Here is a 21,764-nt window from a genome sequence, read left to right as displayed (position 1 = left end):
TCACCCATCCATCCATCCATCCATCCATCCATCCATCCATCCATCCATCCATCCATCCATCCACCCATCCATCCATCCATCCATACTGTTCATCCATCCATACTTTCATCCATCCATCCATCCATCCATCCATCCATCCATCCATGCATCCATGCATCCATGCATCCATCCATCCATCCATCCATCCATCCATCCATCCATCCATCCATCGGTCTATACATAAATACATGCATGCATACATACACACATACATACATACATACATTAGAAAATGGATTTAGAAAAAATAATATTCTTGGCGAAGGTGCCATTGATATCTTTTAATAAGTTCAAAATTAAATTCACTAAGGAACAATTAATGATAAATGCATTCATTTGACAGGAAAAGTAGCTTATGGTCGCAGAAAAAAAATTTGTGTCAAAAATTCACACAGCAGGCAAGCTTAAGTAACACAACTTTTTATCACATGCTTAACTTGTAATGATTATATACAATGTACTTATATGTTGTTAGGACTCAATTACCATACAAAATACCTTGAAATGGAACAACTATATTCAATACCACATGCCAGAGGGCCAAATCAATGGAGGTTTAGTACTTGTAGCAAAATTATTTTCATAAAAGTCAACCAAAACGAGAATAGATAATCAAAATCTGTGAAAAAAAGGACCATGAACTGTGACATACCAGAGCTTTCGTATAACAAGTACAAATCTCGTCACTGAATCTGAACTTGTAGATGAACTCTGCCGTGTTCCCTCAAATTGTGTTGCTTGATGAGTACACAGAAGATAAGCCAGGACTTGCGACCTTTTCACAGTCTCCTTGTATACAGCGTTGTCAGACATAGAGCTGGTCAATTTTTAAACGACCCAACAGATAGACCTTTTTCACATTACGCATACAGTTCAATTGGACCACGTCCTTAGCAAGAATTCTGCACTCATTATATTATTTATCATTTGTGTCTTTTTATACCTACTAAAAATGTGACGCTACATCACATGGGTCAGCTGAGATACAGGCATCTGTAGTTCCGCGGTTTGCTGCACCATTGCATTGGTTTCAAGTGAGACGAACTTCATCGCAGATGATCCAAATGAAGTTGTCTTACGAATTCTTGCAACAGTTTCACATCTAGTCACATGGGTGTATACGTGTCCTTGAGTGTAGAGCAGCTGTAGTGCAATATGAATATGGATAGAGCATGCCACATCTGTTATGTACTGTTTCACACCTAGTCACATGGGTGTATAGTACGTGTCCTTGAGTGTAGAGCAGCTGCAGTGCAATATGAATATGGATAGAGCATACCACATCTGCTATGTACTGTTTCACACCTAGTCACATAGGTGTATACGTGTCCTTGAGAGTAGATTGGCTGTAGTTGTAATATGAATATGGATCAGAGCACACCACATCTGTTCTGTACTTAGAAGAATGGCGATGTACCGTAGAAGCTGCGTTTTCACCACCATAGAGTATGGCGTACAAAAGTCCGTCCTTCAGAAGTGTAGTGTTGTCTTTATGGTGTGACAATCGTCCAGCATTGTCCCGATTTGTGGACTGGGATTTGATTTCCCCACTGGATTTTACATGGCAAGTCACTGGATCGCGCAAAATGCTTAGTTGAAGTCCATCAGATTGTTGAACGTACTGGATTTGCTCAAAGTTGAATTTCTTATCAACATTACATACCTTTTGCTACGTTATTTCAAGACCTGGCAGTCACAGCTCATTGGTTCGTTTTAGAAATGATATTTCTTAAACGCATTCCCCCATTGGACTGGTCACTGCTGTCACGTGTCACTTGACGATTTCCACACATTTACATGTGCTTTGCTAAAAACACTTCAATTTGGTGTGACCTTAGCAATAAACATATTACGCAAACAGGTTGAATGAATCCCTGTTTCCCTCTGCTTGGCATACAGATAAAACTCAATGAATAACCATCTGATAAACTCAATGAATAAGCATTGGATAAGCGATAATCCTACAAAATAATTAACATTATAGAAATGTTCTAAAATTGTCACGACATAGACCTCTATGATACAAGCGGCTCAAAAGTGAAAAAATGAAAATTCTTGTCTTTTTTTTGTACTTTCAAAAAAATTCCAGCCGCGTAATGATTTCATTTCCTTATGTTAACTCATGCTACTTTCATATTAACATATCTTTTCAGAGCAGGATTGTACCCATTTTCAATCAACGACAAAAGTAACAACAACAACAAAACTATTGCCAATCCAAAGTTTTAACAGTAAAGATTATCTTTCCTTTTTGTCTTCTAACTTTCTCTTGAAACATAATATTTATGCTTCGTAACACCTACTATTGTTTTCGGCAGTATTTCTTTATAAGAATTTAACAAAATATGTACACGAATGCCATTTTAATTACCACGCTTCCATGATACATGACTGGTACCCCTAATTTGTGGAATGCACCAAAATACACCGTAATACATCAGAATTTATATTACAAAAGAAGGGTAAAATGAATTAAAATACAGTATTCTTGGATGAGTTGATATCGCAGGCTGCAATATTTTGGTACAAAACATGTATATACATGGTCCTTGGACCAGAAATCGCTAGAAAATACTCGGAGATCACATGGCGACCGTCGATGGAGACCCCGGTCCGTTTCCCTGTTTGTTACATCATTCTTCACAAAGTTTGTTCAGCAATGTCCGAGGAAGACTCAAAGGTAAGTGAAATCTACCCAAATGCAGTTGGTTTTATACGTTTTTGCATCAATCGTTGGTTGCTATATTGCCGGAAATATAATGTATATCTGGACCTGGGTCACGTGACCAGCGTCCGCCATCTTGATTAAGAATATCAACGTCTGGGAACTCCTTGCGCACTAAAGTTTACCATAAGAAAATGTGTACAGCCATGAATGTATGACATTCTTATGTTCCCGTAGATTACATAGCCGAAATGTAAGTTTTCTAACCCAGCCCATCCCCGCCCAAAAGAAAAGAAAAACAGATTGTTTTGACAGTTTGGGGTTTTCTTTCTAAAATGCTGCTCCAGCCCTCTAGAGGGTCAGTAGTCCCGCGAGTCGTCATTGAAGGACCTGACCCGCAAGTGGGCATTAGAGTAAACACGTCTTGTATATTACTCTGCAAGCAGAGGTTAGGCTCCGGCTGTTTTTGACGTTTTTAGTCGTTTTTATCGGGCTTTCCTTTTTGTCATGTTTCTCGAAAACGTGAAAAAAACATTGTATATAACCGAAATTTGATGTCTAGAAATGATGATTGAGTGAGGTGGCATGAAAACAGGAGAGGCATTTGTACCAACCTCCTGTCGACATGGAACAGATTTTTAGATAAAGCTGTCGTTCTGCACTGTAAGAGAGTTATGTTGCCGATGACGACTGTAATAATTATTGCTTTTCATTTGAAAGAATGCAATGATTTAAGCATGACCTTAAAGCCAGAGACGATGTTAAATTAGTGATGATTTGATGTATTTTTTCTATGACAAAAACAACTGGTTTGCAAGCTGTTCCGCAATGAAACTGACTTACAATTCCAATATCTTGAATTTGAGTTTGAAAGACATTTACTTGAATATTGACGTGGCAAAAGTTTGTTTCTTTGAAAAGGTACTAGGTCTGTCCAGGACTGTTATTTTTGCTCCCTGAAATGTAAAGTTAGATGGTTAGAAGTTTTGGGTCGAGGTCGTTTCCTATGATGTGTTACTTGCTCCCTCCCCCCGAATCTCCCATGGCCAGTAAGTGTTATTTAGTGTGACAAGGGGGAGGGACGCACGCCGTGGTGTGTCACGGGTTCCCTCCCCCGGAATCTCCCATGGCCAGTAGGTGTTAGGTAGCGTGATGGGGAGGACAGGGGCACAACGTGGTGTGTTATGGGTTCTCTCCCCCGGAATCTCCCAAGGCCAGTAGGTGTTAGGTAGTGTGGTGGGGAGGACAGGGGCACGCCGTGGTGTGTTACGGGTTCCCGCCCCCGGAATCTCCCATGGCCAGTAGGTGTTTGGTAGTGTGACGTGGGGGAGAGACGCACGCCGTGGTGTGTTACGGGTCGCCTCCCTCGGAATCTCCCAAGGCCAGTAGGTGTTTGGTAGTGGGGTGGGGAGGACGGGCGCACGCCGTGGTGTGTTACGGGTTCCCGCCCCCGGAATCTCCCATGGCCAGTAGGTGTTTGGTAGTGTGACGTGGGGGAGAGACGCACGCCGTGGTATGTTACGGGTTCCCTCCCCCGGAATCTCCCATGGCCAGTAGGTGTTAGATAGTGTGTCGAGGGGGAGGGACGCACGCCGTGATATGTTACGGGTTCCCTCCCCCGGAATCTCCCATGGCCAGTAGGTGTTAGGTAGTGTGACAAGGGGGAGGGACGCACGCCGTGGTGTGATGCGGGTTCCATCTCCTGTGATCTCCCAAGGCCAGTAGGTGTTAGGCAGTGTGAGGAAGGCGATATGAGCTTCCGTGACGTTTTGACCCCTGGACAGGATTGCATCTGTGATGTTAATGTAGTTTCTCAATCCTTGGTCTGTAGGCGGGGATACCAAAGCTGTTCTTAGCTGTCTACGGGCTCTTATACCTTGAACCTCAGGGCCCTTTCTATAGAAGTTGTTAAGCTGGGATTTGGTTTGCTCTGCCGATCCATATGTTGGGATGGATCTTCCAGACTGGTGCCTGCTGGAAGCAGTGGTGTTACCACTGAAGACCTGACGATTCTGTCTCCTGTTTCTAACAACATGGAGTGAAAAGTCGGAAGCATCCGAGTAGAAAGGCATGGGTCCGCTCTCCTCATCATCTGGGATCTGGCTGTAGGTGTGTGGTGGAGCAGGCAGAGGGCGCTGTGGAGCGGTGGCCTGGTCAGCGATCTCCCAGGATGTGCGCGGGAGAGCAGGCAGGGGGCGCTGTGCAACAGCAACGTGATCTGGGATCTCACTGTAGGTGGGCTCAATGGACAGGAGAACAGCCGGCAATGACCTACAGGATGCCGCATCATCTGGAGCGCACCCACCGCGTGTGCGTGTTATTGCAGGGACAGAAGAAGACCTCACCACGCTAGAGATAGCGTCATCAGGAATCTCCCAGTACGTGTGTGGGAGACCAGGCAGAGGCCTGTGAGCAGCGGCTACGTCGTCTGGGATCTCGCAGTAAGTTGGTTCGATGGAATCCAGAACAGCGGGCAATGACCTACAGGAGGCTACGTCATCGGACGCCATCTTGTTTGAACATGCAGGGAGGGAAGCAGACCTCAGCAAGCCGGGGAAGGCAACCCCTGGTGGGATTGTCCAAACGTGTGCATCGTCGCTGTCCCTCTCATCCTCGGCGTTAAGCCCTCTCGAGTACAGCTTCCATGCCAACACTACAAGGGACAATACGATCGCGACCAATGCCGAGATAGCAACTGAGATGAAAACATGATCTGTTGCTGTCAAAGTGTCTCCCGGGTCTGAAGATGTGTAGTCGTTTTCTTTGTATGCAGATGAGTGTGTCAGGAGGTTGGAGTGGTCAGTATCTGTTCTGTAATTGGTTGGTGTTGTGTGCGTCTGACACTGGACCGGGGGAACGGTGAAGAACACCTCCGTGTGTTCATGTTTGGTGAGCAGAATGCAGGTGATGTTTTTGGTATTGTCATGCATGGCGTTTTGGCCACATCCGGGCTCTGTGGTGGTATGTGTGTTCGTGTCTTGTGTCTGGACAAATGACATGCCAACACCATCAAAGGCTGTGTCCCCTTTGGCCATTGAAACCAGTCGGAAGGTTGGGGTTCCTGCCATGCCAACTGTTACAGTAATACCCCTATCGTATTCCCAAACCTGCCTGCACTGCTCAAGCGCGTTGGGGACCAGTTTCTCTGTCAGAGATCCGTCGTCAGTAGCCAAGACAACTACAGGGGCCTGTATGGAGATCATGCTCAGAGTCAGGTTCAACGCACCACATGATTTGCCAGGGATGACACCATTCGGCTCGATTTTACCAGGGACATTGTTTGACGAATCAAACATCCACCCAAACAAGAGCCCAGGAGTGGCCATGTTGTGCCTGACACAGAAGAGGAACTTGGGCACCTCAACAATCAATGTTGACAATGCCATCTTCATCAAATTGCCGAACCTATGTAGGCTCCACATGGTTCCATGTGGCTTTGCATCATGGACAGATGACAGCATGCCACTGCTGACATGGAGCCTTGACAGTAAAGACTGTCCATGAAACACATCCCCATCCAAACATGACAGATCATTACCAGTCAGATCTAACCAGAAAAGCTCCAGGTGTTGGAATGACCCCGGGGAAATGCTATTGATCTTATTCATCCCCATGTTCATTACCTTTTGACCTTTCAGCCCGAAGAGCCAGGCAGGATCTACAACCTGTAGCAGGTTGTTCTCCAGATCCAAGATAAACAGGCGAGCCAGGTGCATGAAGCTCCCTGGTTCGATCTGCTTGATGCGGTTGTTGGACAAAACCAGCACAGAGAGCTTGTCCAAGCCAGTGAACCAGCCCTGCTTGATGTTTGTCAACCCGTTAGAACCTAGGGACAACTTCTGGAGACTGGAAAACCCAGCGAAGGTTTTGTTCTCCACATCAGTGATCTTTGCATCAATCAAAGCCAAAACGTGGACATCAGAATGCTCGAGAGGTTTCAGGCTCTCTACCGACAGGGCATGGAATGGATAACCTCTTATTGCAACATTTTCGGCCCTAGCAAGGAAAGGAGACGGGCGTCCAGAGGCATCAGAGGTGTTTAGGGTCTCACACACAACACATGCATGCGTGCCAGACGTCGTAACGAACCCTATCGCTGGCTTATTTGTGGGAGGCACACACTCAATCCATCCAGCTGTCGTGCACTGAGGCAAACGCTGGACATTTGCAGCTGCACAGGCAGCTGCCAAGAGAATCAAGAACAACATGACCGCGTTTCCCCTCGCACCACCACTTACATATAAAACTTTCATTCGTATGTTTCTCACTTACCTTCCGTTTGTACATTCGGCCCGTAGATCTGTGAGTCGTATCGGTGCCGAGCAATCGTAAAAGTGCCGAGCTGTCGGCCAGCTGAACGCTTCCTTTGCCGTTTCAACGATGATTGTCGGTGCGTAACAAGATTTGCACCGCCGGCGACGGCGGCGTAAGTACGCACACTGTATTTATTTGCCAGACTTATTACTTCGCTTAGCGTTATGTTTATGGATTTACGTCCTTGGAAAGGATTGGCGTATCATTAGAGTTATTACTTCCTAGTGTCATGTTTATGCATTGAGAAAACTGGGAATTCGATTGAGCTATACATAGGAGTTTGTTACATGTTTGTGTTTTTCAGAAGATTCCAGAGTTTCTGTTTTTCAGAGTTTTTTTCTGAGTTGTATGTAAATCTTGTTTTAATGATATTTAAGTTGTTTTCAGATCATGTTAGGGATAATTGTGTTGATCTATTAGTTGATATAACGTTATTCATGGTCATTAGAGGTAATCACATGCACGTTAAAAATACAATTCGATCCGAAAAGACCTTTTAATGTCAGATGTCATAATTGCCAACGAGGAAGCACTAGGTTGGCACCAGGCAAGAAATTAATTTGGCCTACCATTTATGACGCCGTACATCCGGGTACATGGGGTCATAGTTCATGGGAAGTCAGAATCTACTGCACAGTAATGAGGCGGGAAAGCCAAACTGTAGCTCTCACTGACAATTAAAATTAGACTTCAAATTGCAATATATTGTGTCCCACAATTAATATCTACCATTTCGAGCTTTCATTGGATAAATGACACTGGACAAATCATGACAGTCACCAACGTACCGCGAATTTACCTAAATCCATTGAGATAGCCCCTTTTAAAGGGGTACTATTCTCCAGAAAGGAGCGTTATTTTCCAATAGATTATGTTTCAATGAATACATAACCAACCGACTATTTTTAAAAAGGAATCCCACTTGTGGCGAAATAACGCAAAGTCTGTTTGTTAGATAATGTAACACTCGCTAAACCCATGCAGACACAACCCTTTATTCCTACACGTATAGACATTTCAATGATATTCAACAAGAATATTTTCGGCATAAATGAGGGACGATAAGCACACCAAGATGACCAACTGTTCACAATATGTCAAATGAACAAACACATAATAATGCAATTTTTTTTCTTATCGCTCCTTCAACTGGTTTTGTAAGCTAGCTTTTGTCAGATCTTGCCAGACACATTGTATTCAGCCATATAGGCTGAGATTACTTATCATTAATAATTTAATTAAAAGTGCCCTGGAAATTAAGTAGAATACTGAATTCTTTTTGATGCACGCGGGACTAGTTGGTACTTAAGCGTATAAAGTGAAGAGGTATGCACTTTTTTACTTCCTAAAATTAGCATCAATTGAAAAGTAACATTAACGTTATATTCTGGAGTGATGGACTCATGTAATGTCGGCGACGCATTGTTTTTGTAGTTAGGCTACCCTCTTTTCCTAGCTAGGATCTGTGCGTACACTGCATTTTATTTCCCAGACCTATTACTTCGCTTAGCGTTATGTATATGGATTAACGTCCTTGGAAAGGAATGCGTTTGACGTATTACTAAAGGTATCCCTTCCTGTAATAATGTTATGTTTATGCATTTAGAGACCTTGGAATGCGATTAAAGTATACAGAGGGGTTGTTATCGTAGATTCTGCTGCGCAGAACCACGCTTACTGATATTCAGACTAATCTTATGAAGTAACCAATGAATAGTCAAGTAATGCTCTGCTCACTGAACAATATGTTTTGTTGAAGCAATAGCATTGTTACAGGTGTTTGTGTTTGTTTCAGACGAGAGGCATTTTTTTCTGATATTGCGTGTCAATCTTGATTGAATGAAATTTGTATTCAGATCAAGTTAGGGATCGTTTTGTTGATCTACAAGCTGACTGTTTATCAGGCAGGTAACCTTATGCGCGTTGAAAATGCCATTTGATTGAAAGGAAAGGACATTATAAAGAGCAAGTCATTTTGTTATATCTGCCCCACACCAAAAAAAATACGATGAAGCGCTGGGTTGGCAAAAGGACAAGAAATAAAATTTTGCTCAGGGTTTATGACGTCGTACATCCGGGTACATGGGGTCATGGGGTTATAGGTCATGGGAAGTCAGAATATATCACATACATGTAGCACTTGGGCGGGAACGTCAAACTCTCACTGATATTTGAAATGAGATTTCAAATCTAATGCCCCATCCGAGATAGGTACTCATTGCATGGAGGATAGTTGTGCCTTTCTCAAGGGCACACAGGATCATTGGCACGTCAACGGATTCGAACCCAAAACCTCTGGATTATGAATAAAACACCCACCACACGCCTCTACAATCAAGACGTTACCGAGCAAGTGAAAAAAAAAACCGACAGATCTGAAATCGCTTCTTGGTGAGCAGGAAGTCCAAAGCTTAAAACTTCATGTCTCATGATATTGTCAACAGTTTTTTTCTGTACTACATGTAGTATGCAGGATATAGCGCTTGGTAGAAATGTTAAAAGGGCGCATTGCTGGCACGTAATAAAGATAGGAGTTGTACAGATATTGTCTAGCTGTTTTAGCTGCTCTAGATGTCGTGCTGATAGAGAAAGAGATGTTTTCACACCAAAAGACCAGATCCTCAGGCATATATGCAGCACACAGTACAGTAGCATTGTCATCATCGATCAGGTGTTACCAGGGGTGATCAATACGTTCTGCGCCTCACCCAGAAATAATGTGCACGGCTCAAATTTCGGGGTATGGTTATCAAGTATGAAGCCTTTCACGAATATGTAGCAAAATTCAAATCATTGTGATCATTACTTTGCAGGCGACACACAGTAAATAGGGTTAGGTGAGAGAGAAAGAAAAATAACACGGACAATTGATGAGCTGCGACCTGAGGTGTGTGGGTCAACTTCAGTTCTACTAAAAGTCAGGTACCCACTTCTTTCTAATTGAAAGAGATTCCTCAACAAAACATGGAGATCTGAATAAACAAACAAACAAACAAACAAACAAACAAACAAAACATGTTGACAATATCTTCGTAGATTTCATGGCATGATGAACACGACCTACACAGCTCTGATCACAGTTACCCTTTCTTCTCTCCACTTACCTACTGATTTTCAAAAAGACGTCTGTTTGACAGTAATGACCACAATGATTTTAAATTTGATGGATGTTGATTAAAGATCTCATAATTGTGTCTAAACATATGCTGTGCTGTACTCTTTATTGCTAAATTTTGATTTTTTATGCATGTTCGCCCCTTTTTCGTCTTGTCTTGTGGGAGTTGCCGACGATCTAAGTGTTGCTAACGAAACCACTGGCGTAGTATTATCTACGATTTTTCTTCAGTTCGTCTTTTTATTCATGTCCAGTGGGAATTGCTGATGACTCAATTGCACTAAACAATGCACATTGTCTTAAGACATTATCAAGCAGTTTTTTCCTTTGCTCGATTTGTCTGTTTGTCTTGTGGGAGTTGGCGATGACTTAAGTGTCGATACATAATACTGTACAATGTCTTTAGATGTTATCAAGAGATTTACATTTCTTTTGTTCGCTTTTTGGTCTTGTCTTGTGGGAGTTAAAGATGACTTAAGTACTGTTATATATTAACTAGGCAATTTCGTCAGGTGCTGTCTACCAATTTTGTAATTTTCTTGTTCGCCCTTTCCTTTCATATACTAAGTTTGCCCTTTTTATTTTTGTATTGTGTGAGTTGCCGATGAGATGACTTAAGAACTGCTATGATCTAAACAATGCACAGTGTCTTGAGAAATTATCAAGCATTTTGTATTTCTTTTGTTCGCTTTTTCATTTTGTCTTGTGGGAGTTGGTGATGACTTAAGTGTCGATACATAAAACTGTACATTGTCTTCAAATGTTATTAAGAGAGTTACATTTCTTTTGTTCGCTTTTTGGTCTTGTCTTGTGGGAGTTGTCGATGACTTAAGTGTTGTTAAAAATTCAGTAGGCAATTTCGTCAGGTGTTTTCTACCAATTTGGTAGCAATTTGGTACCAATTTTCTACCAATTTGGTTGTTTTCTACCAATTTGTTTTCTACAAAAACACTGCACAGTGTCTTAAGACATTATCAAACACCTTTTATTTCTTTTGCTCGATTTTTCTGTTTGTCTTGTGGGAGTTGTCGATGACTTAAGCGTCGATACATAACACTGTGCATTGTCATAGGACAAGAGACTCTAATTTCTTTTGTTCGCTTTTTCCTCTTATCTTGTGGGAGTTGCCGATGACTTAACTGCTGCTAAAGAACCACTGTAATTTTTTTCTTCAGTTTTTATTTCTTCAGTTCTTATTTTTTTCTTACTGTCTTATGGGTGTTGCCAATAACTTGCCAAAGACCTCCACAACAATGTCGTCAGGTGTTTTTCTTGCCCCGTGGGAGTTTCAGATGACAAAAGTGCTGCAAAACAACCACTTCTCATTCGTCACAGCTGTTCAACCAGTTTTCGTATTCATATACACTTATGTAGGCCAGAGGTCACTGGGGGCATTTGGCTGCTGAATTAAGTAAATTGGTGCACGTTGAAAACACAAAATTCGTGCAGGTACAGTAATCAAAATCATCGTGTTATGGGTTCTTTTCTTCATTCTCTTTACTGCGTAAATCTTTATTCGGTGCAATTACGAAAAAGAATTCTAGCTAATTGTGTGAAATTTGCTGCAGACGGCAGTACGGATGAAAAAAAAATAAATGAAGGAACGTACAGATACTATACATGTGGGCGTGTCCAAGATGGCTTCCTTCGTGTGAGTGACAAGCTCCAAGGGAATCATGGGATATGATAACTCCTACATAAAGGGGTGAAGACACAGAGAGCCGCCCTCTTTTTCATTGCAACTCCTGCACAAGTCTGAAGAAGAATAGCACCATGCCAATGCTGGTAGAGAAACCTCAGTCTGCTGATGACGACGCAACTGGCGGTAAGCTGTTTCAAAACACTTGTGGTTTATGTTTCATAGGATATCTATCGTGGCAAGAACTGTAGTTTGTGACCACGGCTGCAGGCGCAAATCTAGAAACAGTAGGTGATCAAAATGTATCGCTGACAAAGTGCGGTAAGAAGTTTTAGAAATACTGTTCGTTCAAGCTCGTATTATCTGTTGGATGGAGACAGAAGCTGGGGCGAGACTCTAGCTACATGAAACAAACCAGTATATAAGCCGGTCATTCAACTGAAAGTATTTCCAGATGCCACATCCACACTTTAACTACTTAGTACTGTCAATGGACCTCTTGGGTGCAAGAAGGTATTTTCAGAGCGTATTTTCCGTCGGAAAATCTAGCCAGTGTCACTTTAGACACGGTTAGTTGACTCGGGAATATTGGGCAGTCCCTAAAATTCGTTTGACGATCGAAAGGACACCGGCCTCACCAGGTGCAGCCGAAAATGTCCGTTTAGAGTTGACAGAGCTGTTTTTCTGTTGCGTGGCGCCACCTTTAAGTAGGTCATGATGGACATTTTAAAAATCAGACTATATGAGATATTACACCAACTCTTCAAAAGACGATCCCGACTTTTTAACACCCTTATCTTGATCACATGTGTTTCGTTCTCCAGTTTTCTGTATTAGTATACAGTAATCATTTTAGACTGCGTCCATTTGAGCATAAGACAAAGACTTCTGAACAAGAGCCTCAATTAATGGTCTGCTGTACAAAGGAAATTGGTTGTCCAGCCTGTTTTCAGTTTTGTTTGGATTCGCACCAACAAGGGGTCGCTGAGTTTGCTCATTGTTTATAGTAACATGCAATGAATTCACTTGTCTTTCAATGAAAAACATCCTAACAAAGCCTAGAAATGGTACATGTGTACCAAATGCATTTAAATCATTCGTAAAGCTAAGGGCATAACCCGCCGTACGTGCAATATTTCCGTAAGTTTTTTGGGAGGCAAGTCCGCCATGTATTTCCGAAAACGTTCAGGCTGTACAGGGCAGGCGTGTCGCCCGTACTGGCATGTACGGGGGGCGTATCCGCAGCCCGACGACACAAAGTTTTGCCAGCACATAAAGCTCTACGGCGTGTCTGCGTGCTCCAAAATCTGTCGGATTCCCTACGAGTTCATAGGGAGGCGGTACTTACCACTTACGGATCCCAAAAGATTGCCCACGTTTTGGTACGTTAACAGCACGTATTTGCACGTACGGCGGGTTGTGCCCTTAGCTTAAGTACACCTATCAGTAAAGCACAACACCATTAGGGCCCCGCCCCCTTGAATTCTCAGTGTTGCCTAGGCCCGAGGCTCCACTCTCATGAAAATGATTGCAGAAGCGTTAGTCAGTGTTGCGTGTCAGCGATTATAAGACAGTGGTTTGTTTGTTTGTTAATCTGTACGTTCCAATCTGCCTGTAATAGTTTAGTCCTACATCACATTTCCCAACTTGGGCCCGGCCGGACAGCTTTTAGGAACTAAACGTATGACATAAACGACACCAAACTACACAAGATGTAAAGAGAACGTGAACATTACTTGTGTATATTTTAAGTATACATTTCTATTTTCTGTTTCCACAAACAGACCGAAAACGGATTGGAAGCTTAGCCTTAAGAGGCCCCACCCATAGGATTCCCATCCGGGATTCTGCACGGGTACGGTAATAGGAGTTATCAACGATTAGTTGTCATTCTTGTGTTCTTTCATGCATATGTACGTAGGCCCTCATAAGACTAGTCTTCTGTAACAATTTTGAAAGATGGTTGAGTTTTGTTTGTCTCAATCTCACAAAAGCTGTTGTATGGCAAAAACATCATATCACTGTTTGCTTAGCATAAATGGACGTAACGTTAGTATATTATCGGGGGGAAACTTGTGGGAAGAAACCTCATAGAGAGCCCAAACGTATGTAAATTGTGCATCTCACAAAACCAGAATTTCGCATCGGTTTCGCGTCATGGTATTGTTCAGCTTGGCTCAGGTCTATCTGAACATATTTGACTTACCTTAGGCCGCCTTTCCAATCAATTTGATCTAGGTTATGTGTATCAGTGGATATTAAGGCCAGAGAATATATAAATTGTGAGAACAAGCAAATGCGCTGACAAGTATAGAATTACCTCTTGTCAAAAGAGTACCATAATCGATGATTGACAAAAACGACCAAAGAAGTGCACTATTAAAAGCTACATGGCTCCAATTAAAGGACTGTGGACAATAAAAACTGTGATGAGAATACTCCTAAGGGCAGTTTGACAACATGAGCGCGTTTTGCGGTGGTACAGAACGAGTTTTAGGACAAGTCGGCACATGCTGGCCTTTGCGGCAACAAACGTACGTGACTGGACTTACGTGAAGACTCGTCGGAGATTTTTTTTAATAACGTGAAAAGTAATGCTCGCGCGGATGTTATCCATAGAATCAAATCATGTGGTCAAATATAACTGCTGGGATGGGAGCTCAACTGTCTAGCCAAGAAAAAATTCTATCCAGTGTTTGGGATTCTTGTATAGCGAACACAATAGCATACTAAAAAGCTTTTTTCTTGAGAGCGTCGTTCGAAAACAACAACAGTCCAAAAACAGCGGTTTAGTTTGTCGTGCATGTGCATGATGTGTCGATATTACCTGATGATGTGAAAAATACACATGCATATTAATGCTCTCTGTGCGTCTGCCTGTGTGTGTCTTAGTTCTTACCCTATAATCTGTTGTAGAAGATTGATCCCAAAGGAGTGCAAAATGCAATGAATTGACTTGTCTGGTAATGAAAAAGCATAAATGTAAATCCTGGGACAACATTCATGAGAGAGCTCCGCCCCTTTGGGATCTCAGTATTGCCGGGGTCTGAGGTTCTAATGAACATGATTACAGAAGCGTTAGTGTTGCGTTTCAGGAATGATAAGACAGTGGTCAGACAGGTTTGTCTGTTAATAAGTACTTCCCAATTTACATGTAATAGCTTAAGAGGCCCTTTCCCATAGGATTCTCATTTAGAGCGACAGGGCCGGTGCGAAAATAGGAATGTAATTTAAAAAAAATCTTTATTTGTTCAATCTCGCAAAAGTTAGCAAAAGTAGTGAAATATACATGTGATAACAAAGCTACTATGTGCCCCAAATTAACGTCACTCATGCATGTCACAAAACCAGAATTTTGCGTCGGTGTCGCGTCATGGTATGCTGTTTAGCTTTCACGTCGACGTTTGCGTGGCGTTGTGGTATTGTGTTCGCCCCGACTCAGGTCTATCTGAACATCTGTGACCTATACACGTTAACTGTGTGTGTGTGTGTGGGGGGGGGGGGGGGGGGCTATGAAAACCCTTCTTCTTCGTCGTGTCATCGCTAAACTTTCTTGCTCCAATACTTGAATGAAAATCCTGAAAAATTCCTCTCCAATGTTTGTATAGCGAACACAATAGCATACAATTGGCTCGCTTTCCGAGAGCGTCGCTAAAAAGCAACAACAGACCAAAAACAGCGGTTTGCTTTGTAGTGCATGTGCATAATGTAGTGACGTCACCTGACCCATAAAATGTACAGCATTGCTCTGTGTATGTCAGCCCTTAGATTGTAACAACATTGGTCCCAAATGAACGCCAAATATAATGAATATAGACTACTTGTCTGGGCATGCAAAATTATGACAAATGTTACACCAATCATGAGAAAGCCCCGCCCCCTTGGATTCTCAGTATTGCTGAGGCCTGAGGCTCCATATTGTAATGAAAATGATTACCGAAGTGTTGCGCGTCAGGCATGATAAGACTTGTTAATCAGTACTTCACAATTTACATGTAATAGCTTAAGAGGCCCTTTGACATAGTTCTCATTTGCAGCGACTGGGCGGGTGCGAAAATCTGTCATTATTCTATACAGTGTTGCACGTGACTGTAGGCCAGTATAATATTTGTCTGTCATTATTTTGTATTCTGTAATAATTTTGGGGTCACGCAACGTAAACGCGTTTGGCTCAGAACCCAAGAGGCCCCGGGTTCAAATCCTGCCATGTCACCAAACTTGTGCAGCGAGGAAAGGCATTCGTCACGACTTTCCTCACTTCACTTCACGAATAAGTACCTAGCTTCGGGTAGGGAGGTCACAGGGATAGGACGTTAAATGAAGATCCCTTGGTCGAGGAGAGCCACACGTCGAGCACGTAGGTGAACCCGCCACACAAATAAAAAAAGTAGTCCTTCCAATGTTGTAGGAGACGGAAACTCCAAACAACAAACCTGCATCTGTTCATGCCGCCTTAAACGTTGCACACATTTTGTGCCCCTGTAGGACTTAGTGCGCCAGTAGACGAGAGGGTAGAGAAGGAAGTGCACACCCCTCCTTCACCTTAAAAAGTCACGTGCAGGCCAGGCAGACGGGGCGCCTAACCCACCCTGTCTGCCTACTATTGTCTTCCGAGACAGATGGATGCCAACAACTTTCCACATATAGTGAATTATAAGCATGACGAGAGAAATATAACTTTGATGCCATTTATTTCCACACAACAGCTGATGGCCCACTGCGCGTGACGGAGATAACCTTCCTTAAGGAGGAGAATGGACCTGCGCATCACACGGACGAGTTCGTGGAGAACTGCATTGTCAGACGTGGGCAGCCGTTCAGCGCGGACCTGGTGTTTGACAAGGATTTCAACAAAGAGAACGACAAGCTGGTGATCGAGCTCCGATATGGTAAGTTACATACCAAAATGACGTGTTCAAAGATTGTAATGTATGTTTCAGTTTTTATTACATCTTTATCCGTGAGGGAGAACGATCTACTAGTAAGACATTCCCTGTCACTGGATTACCCATTTGTATGGGGGGGTGGGGGTGGTGTTGTTATGTGTGTTGGGTTCAAAAGCCTCAAATTTCTCACGGTGCGGGATACGAGGGGGGAGGGGGTACCTATCGGTATTTCTTACGGGTAGCCATAGGGTACAACGTCGATTTATCGCCGCGCCCCGGGTTGATTTTAACTGCGAGTTTAAAAGGTGCAGAAAAAGGTCAGTAAAGTACCCGGAGGAGCCCCGGCCCTGTTTTCTAAATGGGACCGTAGAATTACTTGTCGTAGCAATGAAACAATAAGCTTTTAAGCATAGACTCTTATAGTCAAACCTGTCTACGGGTGACAGCTTAAAAGGACATGAATTCGAAGAAAACGGTTACAACAGACAGCTGGTGACTGAAGGATTATTTCTGCGAATTGCAAAATAATGGAAGGGACCACAAGGGCCAAAGTAGCCAAGTGGTCGTAATGGTGGGGTAGTTACAGATAAGTACTGGTCCGAACTGTTTTGACATTCTGTTATGGTCTCCGTTGAAAAAAACTGTAAACTAATCGGTTTTCATGTACATCTCTACATCTCTAGGCGTCAACCCTCTGCCGAACAAGGGCACGCTGTTACGGCTTCTTGTTGGAAACAACCTCAAGGAAGGAGAGTGGAGCGCCGCAGTGGAGAAGGCAGAAGGCCAGAACGTTAAGGTGAAGATTCAAAACACAGAAGAAAATATGGAAATATATGCTACTTTACTAATGACAACTGCCTTGAATTCGCTGGGACTGATGAGAATGCTTGATGATTACAGACAATATGGATAAATCATTGCCGACAAAGTTGGTCAATATAAAAAATTAGATAACACTTGGAATGGCACTGACACTGTGTGTCTTCGAGGTCAGGTTCAATGATACTGTACGGTAATTTTATAAAGAAAGAACTTTATTAAATCATTACACGACAATCGTGCATGCTACATTGCAAGGCAAGCTCCAGTGCAATGTGAACCTGTAACTTCTAGCTCCAGTATACTGTAAACCAATCAGTATAGCCCTGACAGATGGTCATCGAAACGTTGGCTTGTAATAAAATTCATAGTTGTGCATCAGGAACTTTGTGACTAAGTATTTTCAAAACCTAATGAAATCATTCATTGTTGTACTTGATTTGAGAAGTGTGAGTAACTTGGCACGTAAGAAAAAGTGAAATTCAATTTCAAAGTCAATTATCCATGGTTCCAAGTGCACAAGCGCAGCGTGTTCCATTTTTGGTAATTAATATGTCAAAGTTGAGACATAAACAAAACAAGTCTAGACATGCATCAGACAACGTCTAGACAATAACTTATAACTAGGTAAGGGTCTTTACCTTTGACATTTGACCCGTCTCACAAATGCATGCGCACTTCGAAGCATGAACCCGCTTGTACTACTGAGGCCCTAACACAAACCCTTTGTCCCTCGTTGCCGCAGGTGCGCATCACGTCGCCTGCTGACGCCATCATCGGCAGGTATGTCGTGGTCGCCGAGACGACGTCAAATGGCAAGAAGTGGCGCAGTGCACGGACAATCATCAGCTACTTCGTCGTCCTCTTCAACCCGTGGTGCAAAGGTGATATGTCTTCCCCATCAGAATCACTAACGCTAAAGGTGTCCTCTCACTGCACTTGCGTTAAGCTTGCGTCACTGCGGTGTTCGAAAGATACTCAACGAATTTCAGAGATAGAACGAATTAATAACAAAACTGTGACGCAGTGAACGAACCCCGCAGTGACGCAAGCTTGGCGCAAGTGCAGTGAGAGGGCGCCTTAAAAGGGTAATTACGCTTGGTTTTTGCGTCGACTCTCAAAAGTTTATCAAAAACCCGCCACATTAAAAAAGTCAATTGAAGAAGGAAGGCCATAACATATTTAAAAGATCATTCAACTGCAGTACCAAGGTCACTCACTAGGACCATCTAACCAACAGCTATATACATACTAGTACTAGATGTTATCATAATCCAAACTGAGATTCTCAGGTTATTGCTGATCACAAATATGTGTGGAAACACAGACAGACACACCCGCGCATACACACACACATACACACACGCACACACACAAACACACACACACACACACACACACACACACACACACACACACACACAGCCACATACACAGTCACAGACACACACGAGCACACATACATACACACACACACACACACACACACACACACACACACACACACACACGTACACACACACACACAGCCACAGACACATACGAACACACATACACACATGAGCACGTAATCAGTAAACTCTCGGATATACACACGTAAGAATTATGGGGTTCAAGACATTCTTGAGAAAGCCCTAATAACGTCATTCCTGTTAAAGTGGAGGTGTTAGATGTAGGGCATCCGGCAGAATCTATGGGGTTGATGTGGTAAGACAGATAGAAGGGAACATAATGATGACTACATTGTTTAAAATAACATATAAGCAAAACATATACCTTTCAGACGATCGGACGTACCTTCCTGATGACGCCAAGCTGGAGGAATACGTGCTGAACGAACATGGGTACCAGTACTTCGGGGGCAAGGACAACATTAGCAAGCGACCGTGGAACTTCGGACAGGTAATGTCATATGTTCTATGTCTACGATACAGCTCCGCCGACCTCTTTTAGTTAAAAAAAATCATTCATCTTTGACTGTTACAATAATCTTTAAATTTCCTCCCATTGATTCCCATGACAAGCTGATGACGTAACGATAACCAGACGGTTTCCATTATGTGGAAATGAGCTTAAGCTTTCAGTCGCATAAATCTCTCTTTCTCTGCCTCTGTCTCTGTCTCTCTCTGTCTCTCTCTGTCTCTCTCTCTCTCTCTCTCTCTCTCTATATATATATATATATATATATATATATATATATATGAATGTGTTCCGTTATGATTACACCACGAAGAAAGCAGCTGTTTGTCAGGCTACATCATGTATTTTCCTGTAAATATCGATGTCTACTTTTATTCACAAACAATCCTCTATCAACCAGTTTGAGCCGGGGATCCTCGAGGTGTGTCTGTGGCTGCTGTACAGGTCGGGACTCACAGTCAACTCCAAGAGGACTGCGGTGTGGGTCAGCAGGGCCATGTCGAAAATGGTGAGTTAAACTTTCAGGACTAAGCTGTAATGTTAGTGTTTTGTTCACATTAACGTTTATTACATGCATATATCCACAACGCTGAAAACAATGTCTGAGAGGTTTCTGTTGCAGCAAATTGAAAGTGAAACATTTGAACTATAGCACTGTTGTCTGAACCTTTTGAACTGTTTTCGAAGTTTACATCGTGCTCTTTGTACACTGTACCTTGCTCTAGTCTTGCTAACAACCAATATGTTGCATTAGAGGCACTTTCATCATCATCCGGGCGTGCTGGTTGCACGGATGGACGACTTTCTCCCTCCATCCTTCCCTATCCTCCATAGCCTTGGGCAGATCTTTTTGGCGGGTATACATATATGTGACTTGGCGGAATTATGTTCACGGACGTTAGATGAGTCATGTTTTTGGACCTAGTCAATCATTAATTAATACAAAGACATATTCAATGTTCGATTGATAGGTTAACAGTAATGACGACAAGGGGGTCTTGGTAGGAAAGCCGTTTGGACCCTATTTAGATGGGACAGCTCCAGTCGCCTGGAACGGGAGTGTGGAGATCCTTCTGCAGTGGTTCCAGGAGCGACAGCCGGTGAAGTACGCGGAGTGCCTAACCTTCTCCGGCGTTATGACTACAGGTAAAAAGACTTTCTTTTTAAACATTTACCTTCGTGAAGGGAGAGATCATTTTCGACGTGTCTATTTGATGGTGCTTTTTGACAGGAAGTGAAGTTTAGAGTTACCGGGATTAGTACTCTATCAACCCGTGGTAACAACGTGGTACCCTCGGGTATGACTTGATAATAGACCTTTATAGTAGACCTATCACTTTGTTTTGTTTTTCTCCAGTACTCCGGTGCTTGGGCATCCCGGCCCGGAGCATCACCAATTTCAATTCGGGGGTTGACGTGGACTATTCAATGACTATCGACAGCTACTTGGACGACCAAGGCGTGCCCGAAGAACGTATCCAAAATGCTACAGACGGAAATTGAAAAATTCTTCAACTTGAAATTTCAGACAAAATATGTACATTCGTATTCCACTGCGCATTTAAAGATGAAGTCCGCTGACTTCAATAGCCGACAAAGCTAGACTTTATCAATTATAGGGGATTGTAATATAGTTATCAATATCATTTTATTCACCATGTATCATCCTGATTTTAGATGTATTTGCAATTAGCCCTCGGGTAATAGACCTTTATAGTAGACCTATCACTTTGTTTTGTTTTTCTCCAGTACTCCGGTGCTTGGGCATCCCGGCCCGGAGCATCACCAATTTCAATTCGGGGGTTGACGTGGACTATTCAATGACTATCGACAGCTACTTGGACGACCAAGGCGTGCCCAAACCGTCTAGCGACTTCTTCTGGTAAGGCATTCTTGTTGGTGATCGTTTCTGTCACAGCCTGCTTAAAAACTCTATGACATCATAACCGCACGACGACATACGACTGCGCCCTGAGAAAAACCAAGCGTTCGTCGAAAGACAATGGATAAAGAGGCCTTATATGTAGGTAGTATCGTACTAAGCTTTTCTAGTTTTTACTGTGTATTCTATGCAAAATTGATATGATCTGGAGATTGATTTCTATGAAAGTTTGGATGTAGAAGTGACGATAAACACTTGCTTGTGAATCCAGCATCTTTGCATTCTTTTCCTTAGGTCTAGGTCCCAATTGCACTGGTGCCCGTTAGGGATGTAGCGCCGGCCTGGCTTCGAAGCCACAGATTTGTCCCGATAGACTGCCGGATCGGGGGTCGGGGGGGGGGGGGGTGTTGTTGTTGCCCCACCGTCATGTCACAGCGTCCAACTTAAATTCAACCCGGATCCTTTTAAGTCCACCTTAAATTCAA

At 42.9% G+C, this 21,764-nt stretch overlaps 1 protein-coding gene across 1 annotated transcript; it reads left to right on the top strand.

Moving 5' to 3' along the window:
* Positions 1–11,850: 11,850 nt before the first annotated feature.
* On the top strand, positions 11,851–21,315 carry LOC118417254 (protein-glutamine gamma-glutamyltransferase K-like). Its single transcript, XM_035822739.1, has 9 exons — positions 11,851–11,958; positions 16,479–16,661; positions 17,342–17,454; positions 18,223–18,361; positions 19,261–19,379; positions 19,798–19,905; positions 20,369–20,543; positions 20,755–20,856; positions 21,249–21,315. Exons 1-9 carry the CDS (start codon positions 11,907–11,909, stop codon positions 21,281–21,283), a joined length of 1,026 nt encoding a protein of 341 aa, XP_035678632.1. The 5' UTR covers positions 11,851–11,906; the 3' UTR covers positions 21,284–21,315.
* The last annotated feature ends 449 nt before the right edge of the window (positions 21,316–21,764 follow it).

The sequence above is a fragment of the Branchiostoma floridae genome, chromosome 6, assembly GCF_000003815.2.
Source record: "Branchiostoma floridae strain S238N-H82 chromosome 6, Bfl_VNyyK, whole genome shotgun sequence".
Classification (NCBI taxonomy): domain Eukaryota; kingdom Metazoa; phylum Chordata; class Leptocardii; order Amphioxiformes; family Branchiostomatidae; genus Branchiostoma; species Branchiostoma floridae.
Note: the sequence above shows the minus strand (reverse complement) of the source record. Positions and strands in the feature narration are given on the sequence as shown.